The sequence below is a fragment of the Siniperca chuatsi genome, linkage group LG8 (genome assembly GCF_020085105.1).
Source record: "Siniperca chuatsi isolate FFG_IHB_CAS linkage group LG8, ASM2008510v1, whole genome shotgun sequence".
NCBI classification, from domain to species: Eukaryota; Metazoa; Chordata; class Actinopteri; order Centrarchiformes; family Sinipercidae; genus Siniperca; species Siniperca chuatsi.
This window is the reverse complement of record NC_058049.1, coordinates 3,382,805-3,401,776: the sequence shown is the minus strand read 5'-3', so window position 1 is coordinate 3,401,776 and position 18,972 is coordinate 3,382,805. Positions and strand designations below refer to the sequence as shown.

At 39.1% G+C, this 18,972-nt stretch overlaps 1 protein-coding gene across 2 annotated transcripts in view; it reads right to left on the bottom strand.

The window, feature by feature from the left end:
- Nucleotides 1–271: 271 nt before the first annotated feature.
- slc36a1 (solute carrier family 36 member 1) overlaps nt 272–18,972 on the bottom strand; it is a 46,312-nt gene continuing 27,611 nt past the window's right edge. For both annotated transcript variants that reach the window (XM_044204584.1, XM_044204583.1), the window contains exon 12: nt 272–3,200. In XM_044204584.1, the coding sequence (XP_044060519.1) occupies nt 2,926–3,200 (275 nt within the window). In that variant the 3' untranslated portion in view covers nt 272–2,925. The remainder of the gene's footprint in view (nt 3,201–18,972) is intronic.

Here is an 18,972-nt window from a genome sequence, read left to right as displayed (position 1 = left end):
ATAACAGACCACTGTAGCTGGGCTTCACTTTATCCTCGGAGTGTGTCTTTGCTGCTGTAATATCTGCCAAACCGAACAGAAGACAGTGATTGGCTGAGGGAGGAATTGCTCCGTAGTTTAGCTGACCTGATGTACAGTCGTCTCTTTCTGTGCATCTTTAAATTCAATTTCTGGATATATTTCTGTTGATATGAATGGTAAAACTTGGCCAAGACCTCTCACTTTTAATAAGGAATGAAATAAAGCAAGGAATAAAGAAATGAAAGACTGCTAAAATGAAAACCGGTTTTAATTAATTTATCAAATAAAAACCTCAAATATTTGTAGGTTCCAGTCTCAGTCCAATCTGAGGATTTGGAGCTTTTTAAACTGTTGTTAAAACAAGTTTAACTGGAGGATGATGTGTTGGGCTCTGGGAACCTGAAATAAGCATTTGTTCAATTGATTAATTAAAAAAATAAAGAATTGATTAACTGACTAACTGTTAAAATTATCATTAGTTGCAGCCCTAAATGAAAGCGAGCAAAGTGAAAGTAGTCTTCTTTGGGTAGCTGCACATCATCATCATTTCATTCACCTCTTAAAGTGTCCAGTGGGAAATACTGAGAAAATCTCATTAAACTGTTTTAGCACATAACATCAATATGGACGGAGAATAACGGGTATTTTGTCATTTTGTGTGTGTGAGCAGACATTTACATGTGCAACAAATGGTTATTTACACAAAAACTTCAACTGTGATTCAAACCAACAGCTACTACAAATCCTTTACACATAAGGCTCATAGCTTTCGGTTTTGACCCCTGATAAATACCTACTTTTACCAATACCAAGCTCTCTTTATACTGCCACATAATCACTGAAGACACAACAGTACAGAAGCTTTAGAATGAACTTACAGTACGTGTCGGTATTTGTCGATAGATGGGGTTTATTTTATGAATATAATACCTACAGCTTGTAACTAAAACTTGTGTTTTATATTACATACATATTACATTATATTGCAGAGCCTCTCTGTAATTAAACCGAAATAACATTTTCAACGTTAGTTGTAAGTCTTAAAAATGCATGCTGTTGAATTAAAAAATAATAATTCAAAAATACCCAACCATTAATTTAGTTAAAACATTAAAACATAAAAACACATTAAAAAAATAATCGGATCAAAAAAATAAGTTTAAAAGACAAGAAAAAAGGTGTTACACAGAAGAGCGCCTACATAAACACACTACAACTAAGTTTCTAAAGTCTGATATATTTTGTTCAAGGGTTGTATCAGTTAGCTTTTATTGATTCTCTTTGTGCTCATCGATCTGCGTTCTTATCAGATCCTGGTTTTGTTGTTTTCGCAAGAATAGCAACTAAAACAGTAAAAAACACTTTTATTACCTAACATACATTAAAATATAAATATTCTTCATCCTGTCACAAACAAGTTAAATGTCAAAATTTTTATTTTAATTGAGTTTTACTTGAGCCAGATGTTGTAGCATTAAGTGATTTTAGGGCATTGTGACTACAGACAAAAATGCTGCACTGTTATACTTCCTCCCTTCTTGAAAAGATTTTGTTGCTTGGTTGTACTTTTGTACATAAGTGCACTTCATTAACCCAAGAATCGTACACGATTTGTATGTCAGTATTTGAATAATGAAGTAAAAATTAAATGGCAATTGAGTTCATGTTGGTAATATTCAGGCACACACACACACAAAGCAGTGTTATATCACTTGATGCTAATGTAGTGCCTGATATTATGAGTTGTTGTGTATAAGATTACACTGATAAAAGACAAAAGTCAAGGAAAGATATAGCCAATCCCATCTGCTACAACCTAAAACCTCTGTTCCTACAGCTAAAATGATAAGACTCATGATAACAAGATCTGTACATTCAGAATTATGAGATGAAGATCTCATTATTATGAGATACTTAGTCATAATTATGAGATGCGGAAGTCAGAATTACACAATAAGGACTCCTATTTTATCCTTCTGTGAATGTAATTTACTTCCGTACTTTTAAGCACTATTGTAAACACTATACACATGCTCGGACATTTGTGATGTAGACCGAGGGGCAGCAGGTCCTAATCTTGCTGTCAGGATTCGATAAGTGAGATCGAAAAGCACAATTCCTAAAGAATCAGTGGTTCTTATTAATTTGGAACTGGCTCCAATTCAGAACCATTTCGACACCCAACCCTTTTTTGTTCTAGGTTTTGTTATAAAATAAAATCTGCCACTTATTTTAAAGTTACAGTTACTTGATTTAAAGTTTGTGTGATGTGTTGTCTATGTCAAAGCAGTGCGCCGTTTCACTGAATAAGGCATAAATCAAAGTGCAACAAAAAAATGTAGCCCCCCCCCCCTTTTTCCTAAATGGTGGGTGGTTGGTCAAAATCTAAAAGCTGTAAATGAGAAGCTGTGAGGGCTGAGGGTTACAAGATCACACAATTTCAGCAACATTGTCTAATCTGGATGTTAAAAAAGTTTCAAACCTTTGTGAGGTAGTTTGATGTTTTGACTGAAATATTAAAACACATCAATATATTCAGGCTGTCAAAATGATAAATTACCTCTAAAAACCCTCTATTCTCTTAAAATCATTTCAAGGTATCTCCTACCTGAAGGAATGATTTTGCTTTTATCATAATTATGTTATCAGTATATTGCACTAAATGGCTGGACTTGATGAAATGTGAGTAACTGCCACTAGTCATGTATGTCAGATACAACATGAAACACAACACCAAGTACCACGAATCCTTACAGCTTCATAATTCTTAAACATGTGGTAGATTAATCCTAAAATGGCCACCATTTCCAACAGCAGCAAATCAAAGAAGAAAAACATAAAAATGTGCCCTAAAATGGTTGCTAAATGGCCTGGGTGTGTTACTTCCACCTGCCAACAGTCATTTCACTGGACCATGTAAGAGGAGAACATCTCTTCATGTTTGAGTCCGTTACGGGCGACGATTTGCTCGATGGCGATGTAGGTTCCTGTGAGGAACCCGACCAACCCAATCAGGCTGATGACGACGTTCTTAATTGTCACCAGTGGCGACAGGCCCTCTGTGTGAAAAGCTAAAATCTGGAGGATGGGAGGAAAGATCAGCGCCAGGAAACTGCTGCTGACCGAGCCGACCAATGAGATGACGAGGTCCAACTCCGGTATCAGGATGGCGAGGGCACCTGGAGGGGGACAAACACAGAGACAGAATGAGAGAGAGCTTTGTAACGTTAAGAAAGTTAAGAAATTAATTTTGGTTAAACTTAAAAGTCTCACTCTCTGTATAAGCTTTTGACCATCTTGAGTATTTATCACAGCTAATATTTTAAAATCCTTCATCTGCGTGCTTTCGTAATGTTGTTCATTGCTGGTTCTTTTTTTCTTATCTCAGCATTTTGAGACATTTTCATAGTAGGTCATACACACATACTGAGGCACATTTTTGGTAAAAACATCCTCCATACTAGTTAGGGTACCTCCCCATGGATGCACCCCTCCTGTTTATGGACCACAGATAGTGTCACCTACATCCATCATTAGAAAACCCCTTACATTTCAGTTCAGGAATTTGCTAAAGCCATCCAAAAGCCACATGCGTGTGAATACCCCCATTGGTTGCTGCATATGTGTATACACGTGTAATTTTTTTAACTTTTTTTTTCATACTAGTCTTATTTAAATGTTCTTTGTAAAGTGTTGTATGTTGACCCTGATGAAGGCTACAAGCCGAAACCTGGTCTGACAATAGAGTTGTTCTTATTACTACTTTTTTACTACTGTAATTACTTCTGTAAGTGTTGCTGGAGTTAAGACTACTTTCCCTTCTCCATGAGTCTTGCAAGTAGGTGAAGAAACTCAGAGTCTACAATGATATAAATGTACAATTTGTTGTATTCATTACTGGGTTCATTACAGGCTGTTGCATAGGAAATTCATAAAGGAAATGGACTTAAGTTTCAACTCTGTATAACAGAAAACTGCAGAGACATCTTTGTTTTGGGGAAACTCCAACACACCCGTAGCCCCGAGGTATGTCTTATTACAGATCTGTAGAATTGTGGTATAAGACCTAAACAAATTAGACTCGATGGGGATAAAGAGAGTGAGAAAAAACAGTACTGTTTCCCAGCACACTAAATGTCTTTAATTTTTGTGCGAAAATGTCGGATGTTAAAAAAAATACATACATTTGGTCTTTTATGTTTAAAACACTAACTTTGCAAAAGTCATTTGTCATGAATGATTTCTGAGTAGTGTTGAATTTTCGTATCACACTGCCAAATGCTTTTCAGGATTAACTTTGTTCTTTTTGATATGAGCTTCCAGTATTTTTACTAATATATAAAACTGAGCACCCAACGTAAGAAAGTAGATCTTGTAGTGATTCTGAAGCTCCAACACCACCCAACATATTTGGGTGAGAGATTGAATATATGTCTTAAACACGGAAATAACAGCACAACATTTAGACATGCAATACTTGATGATTAAGGGAAATTATTTCAACCTTAAATGTCAAGTTGTTTTTCTTAATATCTATATAATTATTAATAATGTAATGGTTGGGGAAACACTGGGACGTCTGAATGGAAATATCAGCTCTGTTATAGGTGATTTAAAAGGTCAATTCTTAATGTAAACATTAATATTTTTAATAATGCACCAGGTTAGAGGGTTCCATGTACAATTTACAGCATTAGTTCTCTGAGAATCTCAGTCATATCCAAGCAAAACTGGTATTGTTACTAAAATATCCCTAACCGAATCGATATTGAATCGAATCAAATTGGAAATCGAATTGAATCAGGTTTCTTTTGATTTTGGTGATAAAAGAATTTAATAATACCGTCTCTCTGGCAAAGAGCATCTTTTCTCATTTTACCCATCCATACCTGTTACACAAGAATGATCATGTGTAATAGAAGAGCTAGATGAGGAAAGGGCTGCCTTGTAGAAGAGAAAAAAGGCAAAGACAGTTTCTTCATTTTCATCTACTCTGCTGCACAGATCTGGCAGGAAAATCAGAACTACAGTAGATAACAGGGCAGGGAACAACGATGGGCAGCTGTGCTCGGACAAAACAAGTGCCCGCTCCGACGTTGGCTGCGTTGTCACAACCAAGGTGTGTGTTTCCGTTCCTGCTGACACACTGCACTGCCTTGAAATAGGCAAAATTGTTACACGCATGGACACACCTGAAAAGAGACCTGCTTGACTTGCCACACACACACACAAATACACACACTTCATGTCTCGCTCTGTCTGTTAGCATCTTCTCCGTAGTGAGTGGAGAGGACAAGTCAGGTGTTCTTGTTCTCTCTGTACCTCGGACACCCATTACCAGCAGCTGATAAAAGACTCTTTGAACCATAATCAATTGCTCGCTGCTGCGTGTTCACAAAGTATGTCAAATTAACCTATGGGGCGACGGCAAGGTCGAGCTTTCAAGTACGGCAAAAGCAGCTTGCCGCTATACGCTCCCGGGGAGTAAACTGTCACTTCTAGGAAAAGGCCCTTGCCATTGAAGGGTGCTCTTCAAACTACATTTGAAGCTTTCTGAGCCATCAAACAAGGCAGGCGCAACAATGAAGGAGGATGGTGAGGGGGGAGCCGGGCAGGAGCAGCGCATACCTTAAGAATGCGCTGAGCCTTCATAGCAAATGAACTGCAAGGCTGTAGCTAAAATCAGAATCAGAAATACTTTAAAAGCCTGGCTACTGCCACCCGAGAGAGGCAGGACGTGGATAATCAGGCAGCTTCAAAGGGCTGAAGAGGGAACACTCAGAGAACATTAATTTGGCCATACAACCTCTGATCTTACAGAAACAAAGAGAAAATACTTCACTTTCTTCCCGTCAGCTTGCTGGGGCTTTGGTGTGTGCCAGAGAGCACTCTACACAGTGAGACACCCCTTCAGAGAACGACAAAGAAGTCAGAGAAGGAGAAAATGTGATGATGCTGGGTAAAGTCAGGAGTGTTTGACAGAAGCAAGGTGAATGAGTGGCCTTATCAACAGTGCACCTTTAAGGTCAGGCATGACATCTGCAGAGTTCAGTCTCTGTGAAGACGAGGAAGCCATGAAAAGAAACTCACTTAAATAATGTACAATTATATACAGTGACCTTTGTTTTAAGCTTTGACCAGAGAAAGTAAAGCTGCAATTATCAAAACGAGAGGAGATGGAGGTGTGAATAACCCTCTTTAGCTCATTTAGGTTAAAAAGACACACTTGAATTGCAGCATTTTCTTCTTAATAATAACAAGGCTTGAATCCAATAGCTCATCAAAGATTTCGATCAAAAGGTCTGACCACTGGGAGATACATCTGTAAATCCCCTGACACTGAGAACACACTACACGATAGCAAGGCCCACTACAAACCAAATACAACCATTATGACTATTTCAATACAGCTTCTGAATAAACGTATAAGTGATCCACTTGGTATCTCGCTCATTTATGTAGAAATAGTAATCTGTGCACCTGAGTTCCTGCAGGATACAAAGAATGAGGCTGGCTTTATTTATTCCTGATAGTGGGACTAACACAAATCTGTGTGTGGACGTCAGTACAGGAAAGCGAACAAATCTGGCATCAACATCCGACCACGTTCTCATGCCATGACTATTGTTGACACAAACCATCCCTCCTGAGGGCATCTCAAAAATAAGTTATAGTTATGAATACGAGTGTGGCGATTTGCAGGTCAGAATACATACACATACAACAGACCTGTGGAAAATCTACCTCAACCTGATGTGAAAAAATTCGTTCTTAAAAAACAAACAAAAGAGATCTCATCCAAAAAGGACACAAGGATAATCAGAGCCGATCCAAAGTGCAGTCGAGCCAAACTGATCCAGAGACAGAGAGAACACTAACCCTGGTGGCAGCAAGACTGACCACCATCTAACAAGTAGCCGTAGTCTAAAAGAGCAGCAATGTATTTTTTTCCTGCAGTTCACAGTTCACTCTTACTCTTGCGTCAAAACGCATTTTTCTCCTGTGATGATTATGACACACAATGCGACCAGAGCTGACAGAAAGTCTGTTTGGATCCACTCAGGTATCAGACATAATGAGACCTAGTCCTGAGACCCACAACAATAGAACAGGATCCTACCAGACCCTAAGACTGAATATAATTTGGACCTGGCGAGACTTGGGTCTTGGATACTAGAAACCCAGAAAGTGGACCTGTGAAGCCCTCTAGTCTAGACATAGGATAAAACCGAGCCAAATTTGGCTAAAGTTAATGTCTTAAGTTATTTTAGATGTTTAGTTTACATATAACCATTGTTTCAACAGCACTGTAATGAAACTGTAATGGTTTTTCACTGTGAAGCAGGTCCTAACTACACATTGAAATATAGTAATGCTGTTGAAACAACGTTTATATGTGTAACCTAGCCATCTAGAAAGCTTCCACTTTTCAACCACTTGCCTCAAATTTGCAGATAAGACGTCTAGACATCTTTTCATGTACAAATCACTGAATTGATGCTTCGTGGAAAGTGGCACAACCAGCCATGAGCCAGTTGTGGAGAGCTGGAAGGGAACTTAATGTGGCGCTTAACCCGGAGACAGGCGAAGGTCCCAGACGAAATGCAGGGTTTGCTAAGACAATAGCAACCATGTTTAGAAAAGTCTAAAAGTCTTGAGGACAACACACTATCAAGCAACTAGAAACTATGAGCTCTTATCTTTACACCCACCAGCATCAACAGACACACTGGGCAGGCTACGCCAGTTCAAATAAGTAGCTGGAAGAAAAGAAAGGACAGACTCAGAGGGAAGGAGGGAAGTGGGGGTCTGGCTGCCTTTGGACTGTCAGCAGGCAGTTTCTGAACTGAGCCCACAACTTTTAAATCCACTTGGAGTGACAGCTCCTCAGCTAGGTGGAGTCAATTACCTCCAGAGCCACAAAGCTATAGTCAGCAGTAGGGGATGTTCTGTGGTTGGATCAAAGATTGGTAGGGAGGGTCTTGGTTTCCTCTTCTCCACAGTCAACCAGGATGTAGACGGTGTCCTACTGTGTCATTTCTTCACCTTGCCGCCAGCAGTCACCAAGCAGGACGGAGCCACAGGACTTGGTTGCCTCCAGCTCTGCCGCATGGGAGCTGATTTTCATCTGGCACACCCAGAGCTGGCTGATCTGCTGCTCAGTGGACTGTAGCTCATTAAAGATGGAGGGAAGCTTGGTCTCCCCAGCAGACTCCCAGGCTGTTTTCACTGGGACCAACAGCAAGTGAGCAGTCAAGGTCTGCATATGCTAATGTTAATTAGCCAGGAGTGGATCTACTCAGCACGGAGCCAGCAGCAGCGGCAGCTAGATTAAACTTTGCTGACACTCCAGAAAAAAAGCTCAAATGGTGCAAAAGTAAAAAAAAAAAAAACAGCAGCCAGTAAAATAAATAGGTCACATTAATGACAGCAAATGACCAATCCCAAACCGTGCCCGTTTCCTGTCAATACCTTAATCAAAGGTAAACAAGAACTTGGACAACGTTGGACAACTTCCCTTGAGCAGATCAAACCTAAATGCCTCAACAGATTAGCAAGATCAAGGTTTTCCTGAGGATATTAAAGAGGTGGTCACCCCCCCAGATCCTGACGCATCTCGTCTTGTGATGAATTTAGTTAATAAATGAAGGCCCATTAAATGCGAGCGCAGAATGACTTTGCCTTAATAAATTTTTTTGCAGTTTTGCAGATGTGATTATTCCATCTTATATAAATCCTGTAATGGTGTTGCTGTTGGCTACTATAAAATGTGTTGCTGCAGGGCCCTTTAGAAATTAAAATGGTTATTCTACTACAGAAGGTGCCCTACAGGGACAATTGACAACACTCCATGAACATGTGAGGGTTTAGTGTTTTGTTCATGGACACCATCTTTCCTGATGATCTTAGGAGTCTGTGATCTTCCAACCACAGGACAGTTTATCTGTCAGTCCACCTTGTCAATGACAAATCTACAAACCATGATGGTGCAAAAGGAAGACAAAGTTATAAAACTCTTAAATATGCTGATTTGCAATTTCTCTGATGGAGTCTCGTCATTGCCAGCAGAGTATATAATTTAACTAAACAGCCATGATCCCTAACGATCACTAACTTGGCATCAAACACACCTCCTCTGCCATTTCTTTCAACCCTCCTGCTTTCCCTCCATTTCAACATGACCTCTGGCTCACCTCTCTCTCTCCCACTATGTCATCACCGTGCTGAATCAGCGATTCTCCTCACTCCAATGAGCAGACAAAGATGGAAAAACTCTTCTCTGATCGAACAGACGGTGGTCAGTGCACTGAACCCTTTTCGGCAACAAGACATGACAGGAATGATGAAGCTGTAACTGGTTTGGTGTCATTGTAAGGTCAACGACATGTCCTGAGAAGGATTACAAGGCACATCCATTCAACTAGAAGAGCTAAGTTACTGTAATAGCGGTAACGGAATGATTTACACAGCAAATTCTGCTTATTCGAGTGCTGTAAGGATTAGTTAATTGTTCAATTAGTGGGTTGACAGGAAATTAATAAAATTAATCGATTATCATTTTAGTCCATTAGTTTATCAAGGAAGAATGCCAAACATTCTGTGGTTACAGCTTGTCAAATGTGAGAATATACTGCTTTTCTCTATTTTGTATCATTGTAAATTTGATAACTTTTTTTGATTATTGGCTGGTCAAAACAAGACATTTGAAGACATCACCGTGGGCGCGGGGAAATCGTGATGAACATTTCATTATGCTAGTGGGGTAGGTCTAGTGATGGCGATGTTGGGTGTTCGGTCCACCACTTTGGTCTAGAATTAATTATATCATGAGCTCTATTAGATGGATTGCTATGAAATTCATGGTCCCCAGAGAATGGATCCTTATGACTTTTAGTCCAGCCCCATCATGAAGTTGACATGTCACGACAAATACTTGATGGATTGCTGTGAAATTTGGTACAGACATTCATGTTCCTCATCAGAAGAATTGTAATAACTTTGGTGATCTACTGACTTTTCATCTAGTGCCATTACCAGGTCAAAATTTCTCTTTGTTTATAACCAAATACCTGCAAAACTGATGACATTCCCATCAGCGTAAGCGTTACTTGTGTCTAATGCTAATTAGCAAATGTTAACATGCTAAAGTAAGAAGTAGACCAAGTTTACCTGCTTAACACCAACATTTTCATTGAGAGCATGTTAACATTTTACTCAAAGCACAACCTTAAAAACAGCCTGACGGAGATGCTAGCATGGCTGTGGAGTCTTGTTTACCATTTTCTGACATTTTCAAAGTGAATAATTCCTTAATTGCAAAAACAACTGATAGATTAATTGATTATGGAAATAATTGTCAGTTGCAGCACTACTTAACACAGCTACTAAGCATAATCATACTAATAATTGATAAATGAGTAACTGATAAATCATCATTTCATTTAAATCATTCCTAATGTTCCTTAATGTATATAGATAATCTGCATCCTTAATAATTACAATGCAAGAAACATTTTTTAAAACAATACAAGCTGGAATTTAAAACACCTTCTCTAATATTCACAAGTATATTCTAGGAAGGAGGATAACTTGGCAGGGGGTTTGACAGACTTTTTTTGTAGTTAGAGAGGAAAGTAAAGTGTCGTGGAATGTACCTTAATTTTCAGAACAGTCCTTTGAATAAACCTCAAGCCAATATGAGTCATCATGGCACCAGCACAAAATAAAAGTAATTTTAACTTGACTAAGAAACATTATATGTGGGCCTGAGGAGGGGGTACATCTAGTGGGGGCTTGTCGAAAAGTACAAACATTTCCTTGCTCTTCAATTACAAACTCACTAACTTCTAGATCCTCTACATATGACTAGAATTTCTTTGGAAATTAAATAGATTAATTCAACCCTTGGGATACATTGTAAGAGCAGTCAAAACCTTTGGCCATGCCAATTCAATTTATAGTGGCTCATGGTTGTTTGAAGTTAAAAAAAATACAAGGTAACAGAAGCTGTCATTACAACTCTCCCCTATGAGCATGTGTGAGCTTCATTTAATCAGGAGGTGACAGTCTGTTGGAAGGGCTGTAATCAGTTTGGACTGTGATTATTTATTTAATTTTTATTTAACCTTTATTTAACCAGGAAAGCCTCAAAGAGATCAAAAATCTTTTTTAGGCACTAACAACACCGAGTTACAAACAGCAGACGGATAGCACAAAATATACTGTATATCAAAATCATGAATCAAGTTGTGTGATATTTGTTTGTGATGAGTTAAAAAAGCTGAGATCTTCAAGTAGTAGCAGTAAATGTTGTGTCTTTCACTAAACTTTTCAGCCCTTGAAGCTCCTCTAGCTGACTCCAACGGGAAAAAGTTGAACCAGTGTTCACCCTGGTCTTGCTCCTTATGTCGCCGAGGGCTTGTGATGGGTACTGTAGTGAAGGCGGGCGCTTACCGTCAAACACAACCATCTTTCTGTTTTTTTCCCCACACTAACAGGCTACTTGCTGACGACGCAGAGATTCCATGTGATACCAGTTGTTATAATATTGGCTCACAAGCCTCGTTAGAAACGGAAACCAAACGTCAGCCAGCTTATGCGGAGATAAACAAAACATTCATTTTGGACCAGATATGATTTTTAAAATGATTAATTCATAATTATTATTTTTTAAATGAAAAGCTGTAGTTTTATGCTTTCTAAAAGCTCTATGGATATTTTTTATTTTTATTTTTTATTATTCGTCTCCATAAAAATGTTAGTGATAATGCAGTTACTAACTGAATCTCTGTGGTTCGTAGTTTAATTTCACTCCTGCGTTCCTGCTGATTGTTTTCCAGCCATATTGGGGTTTATATCTGAGCTGTGTTAATTGCAAAAGCAAATATTTTCCTGCTGCTGCTTCACATTAAAAGCTTTACATTGGCAACCAACAGGAGTTTTTTTTTGTGAAGCAACTATGGAAAATACAATTGATTTTTGTCACAGAGTTAGTGGAAATTAGTTAGTGTTCGAACAGAATAAGATATGAAGACAAGACATATTTGGCACTATTTGGTCAGTGGATCAGTTTTAAATATTGCAGCAAGGAATATTATAAGATGAAACAGCTACGGTGAACTGTTAGATGAAGAGCTGCAGACTACCGGCTCTACAGCTCCAACATGTTATCAAGGTAAACAACACCTTGTCCCATGCTGTCCTGTCCTATGGAAAACCATTTGCACCATTGCCAGAATGGGCTGAATGGTGACGATTGCTCACAAGTATCTCCGACCCTTTAAAAATTGCATCTCGGTAGTAGTACTTCTAGCTCAAGAGTTCAGACTTTTACACTCTTGCTCAAACGCTACATGACTTGCAAAAGACATCTAGACATAAGTCATTCTTGTCTGGCAGTCACATTCCTTAATTGTTCTTACCTGACCAAAATCACATCACCAACCCATTTAAGGGATTTCAAACTTTACTTTAAACCTACACCATTGACTGTATATAAAGATGGACGACATGACAGCTCCCTAAAAGTGAAGCCAGAAAATCTCGATTGCCCCCTGGTGGCTGGCTGCTGTACAGGTCATAAACCCCGCCCCCTCCATGTTACAGATAGGACATGAGCCAAACTAAAAACTCAAAGTACACATCAAATAAATTTTTCCCAAAGATGGTTTCTGTCATTTAAGGTAGTTCTTATCACACTCCCGTATCGGGGATATTTTGGCTTCATTTTTGTACAGTGGGAGGAAGTGGAGACACGTTGTATACAATCTCTGACCTACACCTGACAAGGTGTAGCCAATAGCCAAGTACAACTATAATATATAATCTAAGTATAATTATGCCCTTTACCAGGCATTGAAGAACATATTAGGGAAACTATGAAAATAAACATCTGCCCAGAATGTGGTTTTGAAACGTTTTATGCTCAGATTTCCAAGCAGTGGTACATTTTTGCTATCAAGCCCTTTTTTGAGGTAATTTCTTGTTTCCAGCATCAGGTTTCAGGCTTCTCCATGCACATTTGTGCCCTTTAAAATCATATAGTATTGTTTTTACCTGACCAAAGCAAACTATGGGTGCCTATGATAACTAGGTGGTGTTAAAGTGGGAAAAACAACATGGAAAGGTTGCTGGAAAAAAACTAAATGGTCAGAGGTAATGACAAGTGTTCTTGCCTCCTTGACTGCACTAATCTGTTCATAAAACAAAAAAAAAGGAGTACAGTGATTTTAACTACAATTGCATGGAAACAGCTGCACAACAACCCCATGGTCACGTGCCCTAAAGCACTAAATGATCCAAAGTTTAACCAAACCATGCAAAGCATGCTCTATGTAAACACATGTTATTTTACTGTTGCACTCATTGTAAGTCACTGTACATTTATGTTCTCATTTGGCATTTTTACAAACACAAAGTGGAACAAAAAGCTCACATTAAATATCAAGTAAAAATAAGGACACATTACTTTATTACTGCTGTTTTCACAGTCTATGAAGACTGTGAAGCACCCAGGCATATAAAAACATACCTCTCAGTGTTGATCTTGAATAAGAGAGATTTAGCCTTGAACAGCTTACTGTATTTTATGTGCGAGCAGGATAATAAGCACCAACAGAGAGAGAGAGCAGTGTGCTGTGTGAACATGTGTGTTTGTGAGAATGATTGCTCAAAATTATATGGCTGTGAGGGATAGTACGATAAATAAGGATGTCTGCTGCTATCTCTTTTGAAATTATAATTAAATTAAATTTCGCCTTTATTAGATAGAGACTGCTGAAGAGAGACAGGAAGGGGGTTGGCATGCAGCAAAGGGCCCCGGGCTGGAATCAAACCCAGGCTGCTGCGGTAAGGACTCAACCTGGGTGCCCCAAAACTATATTTTTGAAATAATTGACGTACATTTTGAGCAAAATGTAAAGTGGGCCACAGAGCGAGCTATCATATTTCCTGGATAACATGGAAAAGTTGATATCAGATTATGAGGACAAACTGGTCACATTCATGAACGGGCCTAGAGTTAGAGACAGGGAACTAAATTGAAATATCTGCTTTAAATCTGGAAATTGAAAATCTGAGCAAGGTAATGATAACATTTAACCTATAGGTGTCCATTGAACCAGCAATGTCTTGTAAAGTGGTGCTGAAAGTGAACATGGCTCGCAGTCATCACAAAAGGAACGGATGGAAATAAATAAATAAAATCACACACCTCATAAAACCTGTACTTCTGCTGGTTTGTCTGGCAGACATGATAAATAAGTAACAGTAGAAAAGGCATAAACAGTCAAATGCATCAAGGGAAAAATCACAGAGTGATCCAACAAAAGGTTAAAAAAGGCATATTATGATACACAACACAAAACTATATATTCTGGTACCACACCATGATTAGCTGCCATTCTTTCTTTGTGGTGCACTGTACGACAACAAAATGTCATCAGGAGACCGTTCTAGCCTGCCATGTAATTTGTTGGAAATGTAACATTTCATTGTGTGATAACTGCGAGATGCCCCTCGAGTTGCCCCTGGAGGCTGCAATGTTCATGACTGCCTCCCTAAACTTGAAAGTGTTTGACTGAACGAACAAGAGGAAAAGCAATGGGGTCATTGAAATTGAAAGGGTTTATCCTCTGGGATGCATGAATGTTCTCAGCACGTTACTAGACAAACCACCTTAGATATCTTGTGTACAAAGTCAACTTGATGGCGCTAGAGAAAAGGTCAACATTAAAGGACAACATAAAACGTTATGATACATCCTCTTGGAACCATGACTATTTGCAGCAAATTTCATGCAAATCCGGTCACTTGATGCTGAGATAACTTGTAATCTACCAAAGTATTGGTTGAAGGGAAATTTCAAGCAGTAGTACATTTTTGCTATCAAGCCCTTTTTCTCTGTGTTTTTGAGGTAACTTCTTGTTTCCAGCCTCAACTTTCAGGCTTCTCAGTGTACAGATTTTTATTTTGTGCCCTTTAAAATAATATAGTATTGTTTTTACCTGTCCAAAGCAAACAAACTATGGGTGCCTATGATAACTAGGTGGCTTTAAAGTGGACAAAACAACATGGAAAGGTTGACGGAACAAACTAAATGGTCAGAGGTAATGACAAGCGTTCTTGCCTCCTCGACCGCACTAATCTGCTCATAAAATAAATCACACAGATGAGAGCAGAGACGAGTTACAGTGATTTTAACTACAATTGCATGGAAACAGCTGCACAACAACCCCATGGTCACGTGCCCTAAAGCACTAAATGATCCAAAGTTTAACCAAACCATGCAAAGCATGCTCTATGTAAACACATGACAGGGGTACTAGAGAAAAGGTCAACATTAAAGGACAACATAAAATGTTACAATACATCCTCCCTGATATCAAGAACAGTACTTTCTATATAAAGAAAGCCTCGAGTGTGTTTAGATATGTCTAGATGTGTTGCAATCAATATCAGCAACTGAAGGATGTGCCAACAAAGTGGACACATTGTCAAAAGGCCTTCAATGTTCTTTCCATTTTAAGAAGTTGAAGGAAAACCTAAACTGATAAAAGTCAAAAGCCTCTTTCTTTGAACAACAAACATATTAAGCTGTAAGCACCTCTGGGAATACTACAATGAAAATAATGACAAAAAGACCCCAGCACTGTGGGCAAAGAAGGCTGAGGATAAACAAGCAATAGGATCAGAGAGAGACTATTGTCCTTTTCCTGGCTTGACATCACACTGACCTGTCTATATTTAAGAGCCCTTGGGTGCTACTCCAGGTTTTTGAGGGGGCCTGAAAGTGCAAGGAAGGCTTTAATGACAACAGCACTTTTAGTGTTGACCTGTATGTCCTTTCTCTGGGGACATAACGTTTTGTCCTGTTTTGTGTCGAAAAAGACACTTGCAGAACGGAGTTTGACACTGATAAAGTTCTTACAAGTTACTTATACAAGTCCTGGTTGTCATCGCTTAACAATGATGAAGAAAATCGGTTAGGGTCACAGTGGGACCGTCCTGTTTGACATTCTGCTGACTCTCCTGGGTATAAAGCTGAACTGCAGTCTCTAAACAGTCCTGTTGCAAATGTGCCAACTTCCAAAAGTCCTATCATGTCAGAATACTAAGATACACACAGCATGCTCATATTTCCCAACTCAGTCAGTCTGTAATGCTTTATACCAGAGGATAAGAGAGGCCTATTTTCTGTATCACATCTCCACTTTGTGATTTAGGTTGATAAAACTGGTGCATTTTGTCAATTCTCACCTTGTGGAGCTTAAAGGGGTATTAGGCTGTGTTCAGACTGAGTGAGACAACTGCGCTGGTAGTGGTCCATTGGCAGGGGTGCTGATACAAAGTGCTCTGGCACAAGAAACAGTTCCTGTCCCACAGTATCATAAATCGGTTTTCAGTGTTTTGGTGTCTGATAAGCCTCCAAACTCATGGATCTGTTCCTCAAACCATCCTTCTGTATTTCATCCAGGAATGCTGAAGCAACATGCCCTCATCAATGCAGTGTCTTGTTTTGTTTTTTCATGCGGTGCCTTTTTTCACCTGAAGGCCTGGTTAGGTGTCAACTCTTGGCAATGCAGAAGAGGGATATAAAATTAGAGTATGGACAGAGGAGAACAACAACAGAACAGTAGAGAGGTCAGAGGGATGCCTATAAAAGAAGGAAAACAACTGAGACTCCACATGGGGTTGCTTAATATGCAGACTGGATCAAATTAGATTTATAAGACTGATATAGCCCACTGATATTCTATTTATGTTTAGTAAAAAATACTTTAAATATATCACAATTTTGATCCAATGCATTTGGAGATGCTTCAATGGACTGAAAGTACAATACAAGAATATGCCATGCTCCAGTGTAAGGGTAACAGATCTCTCTACTGCCTGGTGTCATTTGAATTTTTAGGACCTAAAATTGAGGTCACAGGCCAGAATATGTTGAGCAACCCTGATCTAGACACTGAGAGTAAGAGAACATATTGACAGAAACTCTGAGCGAGAAAAGGCGGACAACAGAAAGAAGGCGGAGGAGGAGTGGAAGTGAGGGAAGATGGAGTTGGAGGGCGAGGCTGACCTTTCCTGCCCAGCAGGTCAGGAGGTCCATGCTAAAGACAGAAATCCTCAGGGTGACCTGTCTGCTTACAGCGCCGCGACTCTGGCTGTGCTTCTTTTAGCTCGGCTGCCACACTAAGTGAGCTGCGGTTTAGATGTTTGGGGACAGAGGTTGTCATTCAAAGATAAGGCTAGTTTAAAAACGTGACTCATTTGCATACATTTTAGAATTGGTGCTGTGATAATGACACAGGCTGGTATGTAGTGTTTCATTTTTTACACCACAGCAGTTTTGAGTTAGTCCTGTGGTGAACCAGGCATTAAGATACACTAAGAGGTTAATATAGTATGGGTTTCATCCGAAGAGGTTGAGGTCCATCTGGATGCCACTGAAACAAGGGTACCTTTAGTGGACACCCACGCCCCCCTACTATTTTTTCATGATTTGGGCTGGGCCCCATAGCTCCAATGTGAGGAAATATTATTGCCAGAGCATACAATGGTATTTTGGACCAGTGATTCCTAAACCTTTTTGCTTGTGACTCTTTAATACAAAGCCATGTCAAATTCTGACGTTCTTTACATATGGCATGAGTTGCGAGCAGTTCAGAGTGATTTCATTTCTTACACTGTTGTATTTCGATAATTTTTAGAGACCTGAAGAGCTTTTTGTTATTTTTTTTTACAATTTGCGCTAATCTTTGCTTTTACTCAAAAATAGGTAAAATAATTGAAAAATCTGAAACATAAATGTCATTCTATGTAGCAGGGTTTTGTTTTGTCTTGTTTTCTACCACAGTAATAAACTCACAACCCATTAACATTTGTCTTACCATGCCCAAGTAGCCAGGTTCCAACATCTGGTGGAAAGCCTACCCATGCTTTTTGGAGTGACATGTCCAAGAATCACATAGGAGTGTAACGTTTGGGTCCACATACTTTTGGCAGTGTAGCATAGTGTTAATTTGAATTTAATTAAGTTAATACAAATAAACATTATTTTCTTATTAATTAAAAGTAATAAAATAAAAGCATAGGTTTTAGAAAACGTTTTTATTTCATTTTCAGATAATTTTGTAGTCCTACATAGCGGCTTTTCTCTCCATTAATATAATTTACTGCTGCTTTTTAGTTCTTATTGTGGTGGCTTTCGGGAAAGCGCTTTCTAGAATAGACCTTCAGACCTACAGTAGGTTAAAACAGATAAAACAGACGCAGAAAGCAAAGGCCAAACAATAGAGGTGAATTAGCTCCACAAGACATAAAGGTGAACGTGTGCACACATCATGTTTCTGAAAGGGTAAAAATATGACAGTACTACAGTCCAGCAACATGCAGCATGCATTCCCAGTGGCACGCCACCTTTGTGCCACTGTGCTCCTGGATGAAGTACAAAAAAACTAAAGGAAGAAGAGGAGGCTCACGAGACATCCTCACGTCCTCTCTTGTTCCCATCAACAGCTTAACAACACACGCTAGCTGCTCAGCTCAAGCCTGTGGCAAAGTGACTCAGACAAAGGAAGCACTTTCAAAGCGAAAATGAAATGACCGTTGCAGCCAATATATCTGCGGTACAGGCAGGAAAGAAACTGCTTTGTTCTTCTGCTTGCTTCTCAGCAAGTATGGGTGAATATGACTTGTGTACAGTATTTAAAGCTCTATCAAAGAGGAGGTATTATGAAAAGCAAAATATTGTCTAGACTTGGGTTGGATTTCCCATTAGTGGTGTTATTATGTGGAGAATTGTTGTGTGATTACAGCATCTTTCAAATTATTCTGATGTTATTAGTTTTTGTTTGTAGAAACATTATTTAACGTGGTGAAAATTGGTGCAGCCTATGTGTTGCTAACAACCCATTCATCTGTGTCCTCAGTTCAGATGCGAGGGGAGCG